The following is a 16,236-nucleotide window of genomic DNA, read 5'->3' as shown; positions in this document are numbered from 1 at the left end:
TATATATATATATACACATACACACACCAAGGGACTAACAAACAGTTTACCAGTCAACTACAGCATTAAAAAGGGCCCAAATATTGGTGGCCAAAGGACAAGGTTGAGAAAAAATAGATGAACTTCCCAGGGATTCTCAAAAAGCCAGTGCATAAAGTACAAATGAGAAATAAACTTTAGCCAGTCTTTTAAAAGGGGGGACTAGAGGAGTCGCTTAAGGCCCCAGCTAGTATTTGTCAGTAACTTTTTTAAAAGCAAAAAAAAAAAAAAATCCACCATGGAGCTAAAGAGTGGGAATTAATCAATTACGACGATTCCTCCATTTAGCAAGTCAGAAAGAAAAGCTGGCAGGGTCTTCTCAGGAGCCCCAACACTTGCATTCCCAAACAAGCCAGCCTTGCTCAGAGCACTTGTCTGAATAATGGACTCCCTGCCCTGACCTTGTGATTTACTTTACAATGCATTTATAATCTCACTCAATATATCCCACTCCTGGGTAAATCTCTTTAACAAGATTAGATGATAAGATACCAAAATTAGGTTTCCAACATTTGCCTAATGTGGAGGGAGGGGAAAAAAAAAAAAAAAAGGCAGAAAGATTTTGAAAGAAAACGCTGACATTAGTATCACATTATCTGCCTATTTTTGTTTGCCTCCTTTCTTCAAAGGGAAATAAAAAGCATCATTGAGAGTATTTTCATAAATTTTTTGTTGTTGTTGAACAATGACTTGGGTTCTAAATAGGCAGGGAAAAAAACCTATCTGGTTCCAACTAACATGACCCTCTGTGGCTTTCTCCTTTGCCTCTCTAGGACTCTGTGTTATTATCATACATTTAGCCTGACAATCCGGATTGGATAAGTAAAGAGGAGATTTGCCAGCTGAAACAAGTCCTTAACACTTTCATCACTCCAAATGCCTTAAAATCATATTTTCGCTTATGATATCCTACTGAATCCCAGGACCGGACCCATAATTAGCAATCTGGTTTTGCATGCACGTTGACCACGGCTACGGATCAGTGCCAAAATGTGCACAGCCCTGCATCAAGGGTCTCACCTGTATCCTTTCCAAAAGGCTTAAACAAGCAAAGTCCATTTTATTTTGCTGCTCTGAACTTCCTAAAATTTTGTTTTCAGAGCCAGTGATGTGATAGTGTTACACTATGTTCACACTGTGCTGTTACCCTCCCCTCTCAGACATCAGGTCAGAGAAGATAGCATTTTATCTTATAATGAGCATACAACATACAGTTTTCACTATCGCATTTTAGTATTCCTATCAACTAGATATTCTAGATCATGAGGGCAGCTAGTGTAATCATAATGTCAATGAGAAGGGCTGTTACGATTGAGACTAAAGATTACATCAAAAGAGCTGCTTTGAAACTGGTAATTATTACCAGTCCACTAATAGCAAATGATGCATTACAGTTTCACCATATAATCTGTATTTCACTCAGCTCATGCCAGTGCACCATATTATATTACAGTGCGCACAGATTCTCAATTCCTAAACTGCAGTCATCAATAAAGGTGTTACTTGCCATAATTTGTGAAATTACTTTGTTCATAACATCTTTGATGGGTTAGAAAGACCAGAATTGATTTCCTGCGTGGCAAAATTAGGGCTACATTGATTTATTGACGTGTAAAATATAATAATATTCTTCATTTACTCTGACGAAAATCAACTTCTCAATTTGAGAGCCTCATTGGGCATTCACGGGAATTGTTTTGATTTAGAGCAATAAACTGAGTCCTGGCCCCAAGCATAGGAACTCCAGGCATCAAATAGTTAAAATCAGCCATTAGTTCACCTACCAGCTTTTATTTTATTTCATTTTGTTGTATGGGAAGGAATAACTCCATTTTTAGTTTGTCACCAATGCTAAAGAGTCATGTGATCTAAGCCTCAGGATTGAGAAAAACAAGGAAGTCTGACACCAGAGGCCTGGCTCTACTATTTATTTGCCAGCTTACGGGCTCTGAGACACTTAATTTCTTTGAGCCTTAGGTTTCCTAGCTGTAAAATGAGCATAAAAACAGTACCTTACAGAATTGTGAGGTTCAAATGACAGACGTGTATAAAAGCCATTTGTAAACTACCAGGTCCAAGGTGAATGTGAGTTTTCATTACTCCCAGGCTTGATTAGTTACCTAGCATGATGACTGACCAGGTTGTACACCCAGAAAGGCTTCCAGAAGAAGGCTGGAATCCAGAATCTAGAATCCAGGCCTCAGGCCAAAGGGAGGGAGGTCCTGGCTAGAGGGTGGCAGGAGGGGCCATTTTAAGGCCCATGACTGTGGTCCACCAGGAGGGATGCCACAGGGAAGTGCTAAGTGCTCAGTGCTCTGAAAGCCAAGGGCAGCTGGTTAAGGCAGCTGAGTGGCCTGGGGGTCAGCTCTGCTGAATGCTTTCTGGAACTCCACAACCCATTTCCACATACCTTGTCTGGTCACTCCTAAACTGGTCCTGCCAGCATGGGCACCAGCAAACTAGGTACCCTCCCTTTGCAGGAAGAGGGGGAGAAGACATGGATTCTGCAGCAGGCTCCTAGTTTCCCACCCCTGCCCTCAGGAGGGTCAGCGGAAGAGGCAGAGACCTTGAACTGATTCCCAGGCCAGCAGCCCTTGGCCACTCAGCTCCACCCTCCTCTCTGCTGCCCTACTCCCTTCTCATCCCTTCCCTCCAAGGGGGTGGCTCTGTTCCCACAGCCCAGCGCGGGGCCCCAGGCACCCCCAGCAAAAGGAGGAGAGCTCTCCCCACCCAGCCAGCATGTAGGGACTCGAAACTGTGAGTCCAACCCCCTAAACTCTGCAATCGGCGACCTAACCCAGTCTTAGGCCCAGCTTCGTGTCGGGGAGGGGATGGCAGAAGAGGTGCTTTTAACCCCTGCACCGCCCAGCCCTCAGGACTTGAGGACTTGTGAAATTCACACAATAACTCTTTGTTACCTAGGATTACCTAGGAGTTAACAAAATAAACAACTGGCTTCAAATTTGGTCTCAGGGAGCATGCCCTGCCCTGCAGGCAGACACCATTCACAAGATGGCTGGGTGTACTTTATCTCTCCCATCTAAAACCAGGTCCCCTGTATGGCTGAACTCCCCACCATTATGCTCTTCTTTATGTTCTTTCTTTTCTTCTTTCCACAACAGGTAACCTTTCACTGACTTTCGAAATAAAAATTAATTCCTTAAATAAAAATGAGGTAGGTGTCACACTTCTTTTTTTTTTTTTTTTTTCCTTGAACCTGCTTTTTTGTGTTTGGGGCAGAATCGACCCCTACCCCCACCCAACTTTTTAGCCATGCATGACTCATATCATTTATTACTACACAGAAAAGCAAACTGTATTACCTTCTAGAACAACCTCTTTCAAAAATATTTTCATAAACATATAAATCTGAATTTCATAAAAAGATAAAAGTCGGTTTGCACACATAAGCGGATGGTGTTAATGGTGGTGATGGTGGTGGTAGTGGTATCTTTGAATTTAAGCAACAATGCTGTGCATTTTTCTCTAAAACTAGGAGAAAAACACGTAGAAATCGTCTGTGTGTGCACATATATAACGCGCCATGTATATATACAAATATACCATGTTTAAATACACATGTAAATGCATCTATAACATGCATGAGAATAACTGTAGAGTAACTCTAAACTGACCTCTTTTGATTCTGGCCTCTGCTAACAGGTATGCCATGGAATAAACTCAAAGTCCTAAATGAGGCCATGGAAGTGAATGTCCAGCAATAAAATGGGCCCTGGACACACAGAGATCTATGGTCACCAGCTGTGGAGCCAGGTAAGACCCTGGGGAGGAGACCCACAGGGATGAGCTACTGTCAGCTCCATGGGAATGACACAAAAAAGAGGAGGGGGTTGAGTGGAGCAGGGAGAGGGTGCCAAGTGAGTAATGGAATAATACATATGTGGATGCCAATCTATTTTGGAAGTAACTCCTTTCAGTACTTAAAAAGTAAGGGTAATTTCCAGAAACTCTCATCTCTATACACATGGACATTTGTAGAAGAAATAATGCTCAACTTACAAATACCCTGCGGGGTATATTCTGCACTCATCCCGGGCGTGGGGATTAGAGCTCCATGTGCAGAACGAGGGGAGGAGAGGCCCCTCCAGTGCAGAAGTTTATCTGTGAAAGAAACCCAAAATCAAGCACCAAAGCTATAAACAATGTGCATCGTAAACCACAGGATATCACATTTCAATTCCATTAAAATAGATTAACATCATTACAACAGCCTTGCAGATAGTTAACAGGCCCAAGGCCTATATCAAAAAAATAAATAAATAAACAAAACAAAACCCAAAAAAACTGTGATGAAGTTATTTCCACAATTTTGTTTTGTTTTTGATTTTAGTCTTTTTCAACAAAACAGAAGGGGTTTGTTTTTGGCAGGGGTGGGGGAGTCTTTGGTTCATTTGCTTGATTGTTATTGTTTGTTTATTGTCTTATAATAAGAGATATGTAAATAGCAAGGGGGAAATTGGCAATATTATGGGGTAGACTGGTAAAATGGAGGGATTTATCTGCAAGGCTGGTTTACATGCATACATTTACTTTACTTGACACGCCCAACCAAAAAACAATATGTACTTCAAATAGCACCTCCAAAGACAGGGAAATCTTAGACATTCGGGACTTGGTTGGGCCACACTCTAGAATCCCATCAGCGAAATACCCCATATAGACATGGCTTCTTACAACACGAGGTAGTGGAGAATAAATACTAGACTTCTGGGGTTACGATAACTTTGGCCAAGTCCCCGTCTTCAGGGTGAGGAATCCCACTATTAAATAACAAGGATAGACCAGCGTTCTGATAATAGCAGCACCCAGAAAAAGTGGCCCACCTTCTCCCTTCTACTGCATTTTGTTGCACTCTGGTGAGGAGAAATGACTTCTCACACTAATAAACATAATACTAGCAATAAATCAAGCATTTCTAGCTCTGAGACTTTGGTGAAAAAGGAAATGTTTGGTTTGTGCAACCTGGGGATTATATGGTTTGTGTGGTAAATTCCTAGTTTTTCCAAGTCCACCTTGAGCTAACCAAGCATGTAGAGGTCAACCTTGAGACAGAGGGTAGGATAGATGGAGCAGGAGATACCCAGCGTGTTCTAGAGGCCTGGAGTTTGTGATGATTGGGGGAGGAGGGAGAGAAGAAAAACAGACTTTGATGGTGAGTAAACAGAGTATGTTTTCCATTAGCTTAATATTAAGAGCACTTAAAAGTGTTGTTGTTATACTCTAGGATAGCAGGTCCCAAGTGTAAAATACATCCTGTTCTCCTTATATAGATTCACACTGCCAAGAACAGCCAGGGCAGTCAGCACAAGGTTTCCTTTCATGAGAAGCATGGTGGGTAACAATGGCATATTGCTCATGGAAGCTCTTATGCTCTGTTGTTAAGCTATGTTGTTACAGGCCTGCAAAGGGAGGCTGCTGTGGAGGCCCTGCCTAGCCTGAGTCCATCTACACAGGCATGTCCTTCTCTCCAGCCCCAAACAGAATTAATGACACAAAATGAACCAGCAAAAGTGCAAAGACTGGACTTAAAAAACAAGCACGTCTTCAGTTGACTGTGTATATTATAAACAGGGTATTGAGAGTATAGGGCAAAATTAACTACAGATTTAGTCATTGTGTTTTTCAACAAGAAATCTGAGAATCCATTTTTGCACTTGTTCTCGTCTTAGCCATTTCAGAAGTTGGTTTGTCACCAAGACTGAGATCCTTTTCTTAGAGACCCACACAACTGAGGTAACTCCGTAACCCTAGCAGAAATGCAACAACGTACTTGGACACCTGCACAGGGACAGTCTGATTTTAAATTCCCTGCCATTTAGTCTGAGAGGAGAAGCTGAGGTGCCTTGATAGGCCTCCAGCAAGAAATGAGAGGAATGTTAACCTAACCCAGGCCTGACCACTTGCATTTATGTCTGGTTGGTAACCATGTCTACACATGGCTGAGTTTCCAGGGGCCCTGTGGGGAAGTGGGCCAGGCCACATGGCAAAGCAAGGGCTCTTCGAGGAGACTATCTGGGTATCTGGTACCATGACCTGTTTTTGGTTTTTGAATTGTGAAAAACTTTCAAGATCATCAGGTCTACGCCTTCATTTTACACATGGAGAAACTGAGGGCTTGTGAAATTAAGTGACTAGCCCACAAGCTATGTTGATAGTTAACCACAAAGTGAAGATCAGAATTACTCTCCTGCTTCCCACCAGTGCTCTTTCCTGGGAGATCCATCTATCTCCTCCCCCTGGTTCCTGCCCAAGGAGTGCCAGTTAAGAGGCACTCATTGACCCATTAGGAGAAACAACTTCTCTCATTGCAACCTCTCAGGAGGGAGTCCAACCCAGGGGTGTTGAGAGGGCCTTTCAAAGGGTCCAAATGAACTGACTTGGTTTCAAAATTGGAAAACAACAACACCTGACCTGCTTCCTGAGCCTCTTGGCTCTCCCCTCCACCCCCACCCCCACCCCCCCCCCCCCCCCCCAAAGGTTTTCACCCTCTACCTCTGCTTCCCCTGCAGAATTTGGCCAGCTGAAGAGGGACACACCCCTTCCTATCAGCCTAACAAGCTATTGACATTGTCTTTCTGAGAGACTCATACTTGAATTTCTCTTCCTCCAGGAAGACTGTCAAAGCACAGGCAATGGGGAACCCAGCTGATTCTGCAGCCTCTGCACACATTCTCCTTGGTAAGTTGTCGACATTCCCACAGGAACTGGAAATGCTAAGTTGTTAATAGCCTCCTTAGGGTTTAACTTCTTGCGATGACGCTTTCAGTGATTTCATCATGTTTTAGGCAAAGTCTCACAATTAATGCTTTGAAGCATCACACTCAAGGAGCATCTCTACCTGCCTGCCTCCCCCCACCCCTTTGAGGGCCTTTTCTCTCCATTTCCCCCAGGGAGTGGTGGGCTCAGGTAGCTGGCTGGAAAGTGGGAAATCTAGTTCTGCTCTCTTTTGTTTCCTTGGTGGTTCTCTTAGGGCAGCCTCAGGCCCAGCATCAGCACAGCACATCAGCGTGGCTCGGAGCTTGTTGGAAACACAAATTCTCAGACTTACTGAATAAAAACCTGGAGGTGGGAGACATGCAGCAATCTATGTTTAACAAGTCCCCCAGGTGGTTTGAGGACACAGCCCAGTTTAAGACAATGCTGTCTTGGGGTAAGAGGAGGCACGGAAGCTGGAAGCATGTTCCGCTGGCAGAGAGCCAGATTGGCTATGAGACTTTTGTCCCTTCTGAGATTCACCTCTTTCAGGACGAGAACTGTCCAAAACAGAGCAAGCCCAGGACATCCCTAAGAATCCCTTCATGTGGAATTCCAACATCCCTCACTGACAGGGCAGGGAACAGACCCAGGCTTTCTATCAAGTACGGGGCGCTCTTTGCGCTAGACAACATCCAAACCAGTTTATGTCAGACAGATGGTGTCCTCACCACTTTCATAAAAGCTGAAATGTTTGAGGAAGCAGCTGTGGCACACTGCATGGGTGGGGTAAACCTGGACTCTGTTTCCCTGTCTGGGCTCACAAATGTGATGTGTTGCCCTCTTCTGGATCAGTCTTTTCAAATGCCTGTGCTCTTCTGGTGAAAGGTGTTTTAACCTGTTCTGTTTCATAAAGGTCTCTCTAGACCCAGCATCTCCACTTGGGCATCTCCTCAGAAATGCCTTATGCATTATTAGGCTGCAATGTTTCTTGACGCCTGAATGAAAAAGAATGAATCTTATTTTTTCAGGTCTCATTAAAAACCTGCAGTAAATCAGGAATGGTTTTGATTTAAGGTTATACATTGGTCACTTTACATTTCTATATACAGTGGGGTACCAACTTTTGATGCAGAGCTCTCTAAACCGGGTGGGATGTCCCTGGAATTTAAGGTCCTTGAGTCAAGTTTTAGGCTTCCTCAAGAACATCTCAAAGACTCCTTTATTATTGACATGCTGTTTGTTTCTGAAATTAATCACTGGGTATGTAATGCAGCCACATTAGAGTCTTTCTCATCGACAAGTAATACTGCTGATCTACACATGTGCCGAAACAGCTAAGCACAAAGCATCATTTCCAACACACTTAGAGACTGTTCTGGGTGCCCAACTTTTTTCAGGTATTAAATCCCCAGGCCTCTCTAGAGGAGAACACAGACATATAGGTGTTTGATGTTTCCTGAAATGTATATAGGTGTATATATATTTCCTTTCTTAAACATATGTTTTTAGAAAACTTCCCTGTTTTTCCAATTAGATAGGGCACAAAAGGAGTACAACTGTCCCCAAGTGGAACGGGTCACCCTGGAAAGCCATAACCTCCCATTCACTCTGGGTCTTCAAGAAAAGAATGAGTGATAACCCACCGTAATGGGGAAGGATCTCTATATTGGTGATATAGGCCAAAATAAAGGACCCTGACACTCTTTTCCAGCTCCAAGATCCTCAAATCCCCTCTTCCCCAGGCAGTAGCCAACTTACAGACTACACTTAAAACACATCCTGAAAGTTTGTACAGTTTCCTGAATGAACCAATTCCAATTTTATCACTATTATTGGATCCAAATCACAAAAATAACGAGTGCAGCTAGTCTGGGATACAGGCTTCTTTAACCGGAAAGCAAGTCCACCAAATGCCCTTCTAGCTCTTAACCCTCCCTTTACAATAGATACCAGAGCCTCTCTCTCTGATTCTGTGTCTTAACAAAGTATTATAGAGCAAACATTAGCTATGCCTATGTCTTGAGTCATGTCAATCTAAACTGAAAATGTGCCAGCTTTATCATTGCTAACAGACTTCTTAATTAACCTTCTGATATTGTCAAAATTGCATTCCCTTTTGTTCTAGAAATGAGCATTTAAATAAGCATTTTTTTCCATCTTTTTTTTTTTTTTTTTTTTTTTTTTTAGATATGGTTTTACCAAATTGTGATGCTCTTTAAAAAGTGTATTTTGGGGCACCTGGGTGGCTCAGTCGGTTAAGCGTCCGACTTCAGCTCAGGTCATGATCTCGTGGTCCGTGAGTTCGAGCCCTGTGTTGGACTCTGTGCTGACAGCTCAGAGCCTGGAGCCTGTTTCGGATTCTGTGTCTCCCTCTCTCTCTGACCCTCCCCCGTTCATGCTCTGTCTCTGTCTCAAAAATAAAATAAACGTTAAAAAAAAAATTTAAAAAGTGTATCTTGTACAGATGAAAGCAAGCAAGAATTCTGGAGATATCACACTTAACAAAACTTCTTTGCTGAAATTTGCTCATGATCTCTATATTCCTTAATCCTTCGTCGGTGACTCTTAATTTCATCAATCACTCACTTAAAAATTCTTTTTCTTTTTTGACCAATTCTATTCTCTCATAACCTTGATTATCTAAAAACTAATTTCACCTTTTGAGTTCTTCTCCTAGAAATTCACTCTGTAAAGGGAGGAGAGATGACACCTTTCATGCCCCTTTATCTATAAAAATGCAAAAAATGCAAGCCACCAATCTGTCAGGCCTAAACAAAATTTTCTGCAATCTGTGTCTTTAACTTAAGCAAAGCATGTAATTCAAAAAGGGAGAGAGAGAGAGAGAGAGAGAGAGAGAGAGAGCTTAGTTTTCTGAAGAATAACTAAACCAAAGACATTGTGTTCCATCTTTGTGTTGAAATGCAGATTTCCCACTAAAAGGCAAATCCTTCATTTCAAAAAGGTTGAATAGGATGGTACTTTAAAAAAAAGAATTCCAGCTGGTTAAATTTAGGGTGTTGAAAAAAGTGCGCTCCAATAATATTCTTTGGCTCTGGGCCCAAAGTATTTTCACTTGATTGTGAATTAGATAAATTTTTATTACACTTTAAGCTTTTGCCTTAGAATGGTGGAACTAATCAAGGAGACTGGAAGGGCAACTCTATAAAGACAAATTGTCTTAGGACAGATTTTTTTTTCTTTGTTTAACTGTGTACCTCACTATGCAAAATGTGTTAATTTAGGTTAATGCCATTCATTCACTCTTTCATGTGTTGATTCAACAACTATTTACTGAGGGCCTGTAATGCCCAGAGCAATGGGCCAGCATCTGGGGGTAACACAAAGAAAACCCAGACAGACTTGCCAGTAAAGCCCTCAACGAGGCAGAGAAGAGAAGGCCTGGACAGAAATCGCTCTCCTCCAATGCAGAAAGTGTGTCATGAGAGAGGCACAGATAAGCCGCTATGAAAATTCAAAGGAAGAGAAATTACTTCCACTTGAAAGGCAGGAGAGCGGCTTTCAGGAAGAGGTAACTTATGAACTGCACCTGGAAAGCCAAGAGGAAGGACTTTCCAGACAAAAGCAAAAGCAGGTACAGATGCTCAGAGGAGCAAAGGCCAAGGTGTGCACATAGCAAATGGGGCCCAACAGGTAGTTACATTTAAATCAAAATATTGTACACCGATTCCTTTAGTTGACAACAGAGGATGTGTTCGTCTAAATAAACCCTCTGAGGACGTCTGTGAAGTCCTCAGCTTTCATAAGTTCCTATTTTCAAATATCACATTTTCTTAAAATAAGGGACATAGCCATGCGGATGCTTGAGAAACTCTTTATGCAAGTTCATCCGTCCTGTTTTGCTTCTCCCCCACCTCCATTTTTGTGCCCTGATGAATGGTGGGTGGTCTGCTGAAGCAGGATTCAGTGTGTTTTATTCCTCTGAGTCAGACAAACAAGTGTTGATAGCCACATTCTTCTTTGCAATATTGCCTCCCTGGCTTAAATAATCTATTTCAGATGTATCATTGCCAGTTTCAGATGGGCTTGTACTTGCTGACACATTCTCAACAAATGACTGTGCAAGAAATGTGGAGATTTTCCTACACTGCTTTGTCTCTTCAGTCATCAACTTGACCTTCCCTCCAAATTTCCCCCCTTTCTTCTCTTCAAAGCCATGGGTAAGGCGGGGCTACCCTCACCCCTCCTCTGAGTCCTAATGTGAGGATTTTGTTTGTGTGTGGTGGGGTGTGCGTGACTGTGAGAGTATATGCGTGAGTATACGAGTGTGTGTGTGTGTGTGTGTGTGTGTGTGTGTGTGTGTGCGCGCGTGCACGTGCAGGTGCACGTGTGCACCTGCACGCACACACATGCATGTTTGCCTCTACCTGGGGTCTTTTTCAGGTAGAATTTGGGAGAATTTGGGAACAATGCCCATGCCCAATCCATTCCCCTATGAACACCACTGACCCTCACTCTCCAGACTCTTTTCCTTTAGGATGTCAGGGACTCGCGCCTTCGGAGAAGCTGCTGGCACAAAGTCAGGAATCCAGATTCTTCAGTCCCAACTCTGCCACGCACCAGCTGTGCATGACCTTGAGTAAATCCCTTCCCCTTTCTGACCCTAAGTTTTCTCATCCTTAAAAAGAGAAGACTGGATCAGATGCATGATGACTTCTCCCTCCTGTTTCCCATGCCAGTCAAAGTCTCCTTGAGACCAGATATGGAACAGGAGTTTGGGATGCTGTTAAGAGACCTGGTAGGGGCCATCTTAAAAGCCGGCCAGGATGGGCCTGTGCCCCCGTGACCTTGCAGGGACTAGGATGAACCTCCAAGCCAGTATGGGCTGGGTCCAGCTGCCAGGCTAATTCTTAGACTCAGAAAGTAGGCCCTGGTGGTGGATTTCAACTTCCTGGGGCACAATCTTGCAAATCTCACCTGTCTGAGCTTCAAGGAGGAAACCCAGGTGGGTCCAGAGCCAAAGAGACTGAAGGTCACAGAGGACCAGGAAGAAAGTTTCCACAAACTCAGGCTAAATGTCAAGGGAAAAGGTCTCTGCTGTCTGTGCCAGAAGGCCAGTGGCAAAGCTCCGCCTCATGCCAGAGCCTGGCACCCACGGGGCTCTAAGGAAAGCTGGAGTCCTCTCCAGGCCACCTCAAACCAGGGTGGCAAGGCCCCAGTGTCCTGTGATCCCTGCCCTCAACCAACTTGAAAGGTTCCTGGAAAGCCATGTGTAAAGTGAGTTTCTGTAAACTGAATCACATTTGCTAACCAACATCATTTCAGAGATGTTTCATCACCCTTCCAGGCCTATCGAAAATTGGCAGGGCTTCTAACATTTTACCTTTTAAGTGCTTCTTCCTCCACCCCCTCCCCAACCTCTCTGTCAAGTAGTTAATGATCTGTAAACAAACACTTTAAATTCAGTGGGGGAGCTCACTATTTAAAGGAACCCTGTGGCGAAACCTTTTGGAAAGTTAACAATCTTTCTGTAATGTGAAAAATCACCCTCTAATTTATCAGTTGCCATTGATGAGATTTCGAGCGTTTGGGGGATTTCTTAAGGTGGGGCTCAACTGCAATACCTTTGTGGTTAGAAGGGGGCAGATAAAAAGAAGCTGTTCTGAGTTTGTTTCCACCACCCCAACTGTCCGGCCTCACGCAAATATATTCACAGATACCACTCACGCCCCCCTACCCACAGGAGAAATGAAGAAAAGGGTGGAAAATCATAGTCCCAGACACCCGGAAAGCCTTGAAAACCATGCACTTGAGTTTCTCCTGGCTTAAGTATTAGATGCCTGAGGGGAGGAAAAGGCATCTGGGGTATAAAGATGGATCCAATGAGACTGACCATTTGCTTAGCAAACATTTAATTCTGACGACACCAGCCAGAGCAGAGGACTGGTCTATCAAAGCCAACAGAACACGCAACTCCCAAATTACTCTGAAGAGGCCATCCCGAACCTTTTCATCGGTGTCAGCTCATGACAAATGTGATTTATGCCTCTATACCACCATTTCGTGAGTCTCAAGCAAATACCAGAATAAATTTAAGCAAACCCAAGCTTGGCACTTATAAGGAGATCCCTGACATTTTCAGGTGTTCTTGGGTGTTGCAGGGTGGGGCAGAGGTGCTGCTGGAGAGACAAGGGAGGGGAGAGGCATGGTTGACCACCCAGGGAGCTGGAGAGTCTTCTGGTCTTATCTTCCAGAACTGATCTGTGCAACCATTCAAGGGAAAAGGGCCCCAAAGAACAGGCAGCCCCGGGAAGGCCGTGTTAGGCCTCCAAACCCGGCCCCTTCTTAAGGAAGTATGTCCTGGCCTCTCTGGAGATGTTCCTCTTCTTCCCAGAGCATCCTCCTCACATTCTGGCCCCACAGTGGTCCTGCGGATGAGGGAAGGTGTTATCCTCACCTCCCCAGCGAGGACACAGTAGATGTCAAAAGCATCCCGTTGCAGGTCGTGAAGGCAGGGCTGGGAGTCAGAGTCCAGTCTACCTTCCTGGGCACTAAGTATGGCCCTCATCACCACTCACTTCAGGAACCCTCAAGGTGAGCCAAGGCAGAGTGTGGTGTCTAGACACAAGTCTTTTTTTTTTTTTTTTTTTTTTTTAGCATTTATTCATGTTTTGAGAGGCAGAGAGAGACAGTATGAGCCAGGAAAGGACAGAGGGAGAGGGAGACACAGAATCTGAAGCAGGCTCCAGGCTCCCAGCTGTCAGCACAGAGCCCGATGCGGGGCTCGAACTCATGAACAGTGAGATCATGACCTGAGCCGAAGTCGGACACTCAACCAACTGAGCCACCCAGGCGCCCCTAGACACAAATCTTTATGCCATTCACAGGCAATCACTTGCCTTCCTGGGACTATAAAGTGGTGTGTGTGTGCATCTGAGGCAGTGGGGAAGGCTCTGCGACAATCTTGGCCAATGGATCCTTAGAACCAGAATTGGCCATTCTCCAGAATGAAAACCTGTTATGTCCTATGGTTAATACAGAAGTGCTCGGAAATTGTGAGAACTAATTTAAGACTTCAAAGCTCTACAAACGAAAAAGAAAAAAAAAATGGTCTAGCAGGTCAGGCTCTGACATTTCTTCGGGAACAAAACTAGGCTGCCCTCTCGCCTGAGGTGAGATTGAATCAAGGGTTCTGGTCCTGTGAGGCCAGGCCTCATCCCAAGGCAGCCAGTCCTTTCAGAAACAGGCCTCTGCCCGCCCACAAGCTCTTCCGACTTCTGCTACTGTCTCCCCAGTCCCTCAGCACCTTCCCTCCTTCTGGGCACAGAGCGGCCCAGCTGTAGCCTCAGCCCTAACCTCTCTGACAGAGTTCCACAGAACGAAGGCGAGGCAGACACAGCCTATTTATCTGAGGCCTATTTTCTTGGCTTTATAGTTACTTTCCTGGCTTTTTACCCAATTTCTAATCTTTCATTTATACCACTGACCAACCTGGAAAGAATTTCCTGAATAAAAAAGAGATGCCCACATGTATCATCTGCACTCATTCAAGAGTTCCCAATCCAGCCACAGAGTGGGTGTTGCTGGCTGTTCTTGGGTTTACTAATTCTGTTGATTCAGCAGAGGTAACACCCAAAGTTATCAGACACCTCTGAGCCCTTCAAACCAAGAATGCACCATCTCATCTCCTTTCTACCCAGTGGGCAGGTTCACTTGGGAGCTCAGCTTGTGGACGCCTGGCCTCCCTGGGCCAAGGGGCCACAATCCCTGTATCCTTATTCCATAGGGATCAAGAGGGGGATAAAGGGACCCTCCACTTCAGAATCATTTTGCCTTTGGAATCTCTCTAAGACTGCCTAGGAAATATAGGTCTGAGAGGGTTAGCCTTCCTGGCCATGCTCTATTTCCATGCAGTCTCAACCATGAGAATGACCTGGAACCACCAATGTCAAGATCTCTCATGTCTACTAAGAACGGACACACTCCCCTCTCCCTAACAAGCCCCTCAGGCTGAAATCCTTTTACGTCCAGAGCCTCAACTTTCCACTGCTGGGCAGAAAGCCCCCTCTGTCACAGGCCCACAGATCTCCGCCGCCATGGTGCTCAAACGCTGTCAGGAGGTGGGGAGTGTGGACAGCAGGGCTGACAACGGTTTCAAAGAGGCCGACCAGGCAAGAACCGTCCTGTACTCCTGCCCCAGCTCTAACGCAATAAAATGTCTTTTATCAGTGTAATTCAAGGCAAAGAGTCAAGGGTCTGTCACCATTTTAAAGAGGCTTATTACATGGCCACAAAAATTTGCCTCAGGCTCAAACCTGGCATGTAAGGTATCAGCGTGGGACAGGTTCTTTTGATTTGATTTTATTTTCTTACAAAATCTGAAAATGAAATGCTTCTGTCCCTCCCTTCCACCAACCGTTTTTTGATTTATGGGGAGGAGGAAAGAAATCTGAAGTTGACAGGTTGGGACAACTCCACTCAGCTTTCTCACTCAAAAGCGGCTTTTGTTCAACCATACTTTGCATTTATGGCCTGAGGCTCTTGGCTGACACAGGCTGGCTCCTCAGTGTGAGAGGGCTGTGGACTTCCCCGGGAGGAGGCCCCACTGGGATTACTGCCCCCCTTCCCCTAGGGCTGGGGGCACTGAGGCTCACGGAGCTGGGGCACAAAGGCCCCTGGTTAGACAATGGAAGGGAATGCAAAGGAGACGCCATTCTTGTGTCTTCAGCTCTACACTACACTTCTCTTGGGTCCAGGGCTCCATGAGATCATCGCATACCCACCGGCACTGGTTCCTCAACTAAACCCCAGGGTTCTGAGAACCAAGATGGTATTGTCCACCTCTCATGATCCGACACCATTCTGGGCAAAGAAAAGTCCCTCAATAAGCACTCAGAAATTGAGTGCTGTTCAGTGGACTTCCCCATGTTCGAGAGCTCTTTATTCCCAACGACCTGGCTGGAAGGAGCTGCCATGGAGCCAGCAGTGACCAAGGGAACCTTCTCTTCCTGAGGCTGTTGAGGTCTCTCCAGTAAATGATTCATTAACCAAGGAACGTCCAGGTCAGCCTTGACCCACGAGATGATTACAGCCCCTTGAAAGTGGCTGCTGGCCCATCGGTTCACTGTACAATTTTGGCAATCTGTAATTGTATATTTACTCAATGGTTGTTATGGACAATCGGGTTAATAATTCACCTTCCAAATGCTGTGTAATTACACAGTTAGAAGAGTTACAATCGATGTCAACTTTTCTGAAGTCTTCTGGTGAATTGGCCCCAATTACCTAATCTGGGTCCCTTTCCTTTCCCTCTCTAAATTTTTTTTTTTAGTAATCTCCCACACTTCCCTCTATTCTCATCCCCCACCTACACCCCTATCTTTCTGCCCCAAGAGAAAGAACGGTGTGAAGTTCTTCAGTTCAAATAATTCTATTTAGAACCCTTGGTTTTGCTCCACTAAAAGGGATTAAACAAGGCTAGGAAGCTAGCCATGGAAGATGCATTGAAGGCTGGCTGGTCTC

General features: G+C 44.7%; 1 protein-coding gene across 9 annotated transcripts in view; it reads right to left on the bottom strand.

Moving 5' to 3' along the window:
- Positions 1 to 16,236, bottom strand: part of BCL11A (BCL11 transcription factor A) — a 101,079-nt gene that overhangs the window by 11,768 nt on the left and 73,075 nt on the right. For 7 of the 9 annotated variants that reach the window (XM_040453654.1, XM_040453656.1, XM_040453660.1 and 4 more), the window contains one exon: positions 4,060 to 4,161. The exons of the other annotated variants lie outside the window; for them this stretch is intronic. In XM_040453654.1, the coding sequence (XP_040309588.1) occupies positions 4,060 to 4,161 (102 nt within the window). The remainder of the gene's footprint in view (positions 1 to 4,059; positions 4,162 to 16,236) is intronic. 9 annotated transcript variants of the gene reach the window in all.

Source organism: Herpailurus yagouaroundi, unplaced genomic scaffold (genome assembly GCF_014898765.1).
Source record: "Herpailurus yagouaroundi ecotype Mexico unplaced genomic scaffold, PumYag 210, whole genome shotgun sequence".
NCBI classification, from domain to species: Eukaryota; Metazoa; Chordata; class Mammalia; order Carnivora; family Felidae; genus Herpailurus; species Herpailurus yagouaroundi.
This window is presented reverse-complemented; position numbering and strand designations above follow the sequence as displayed.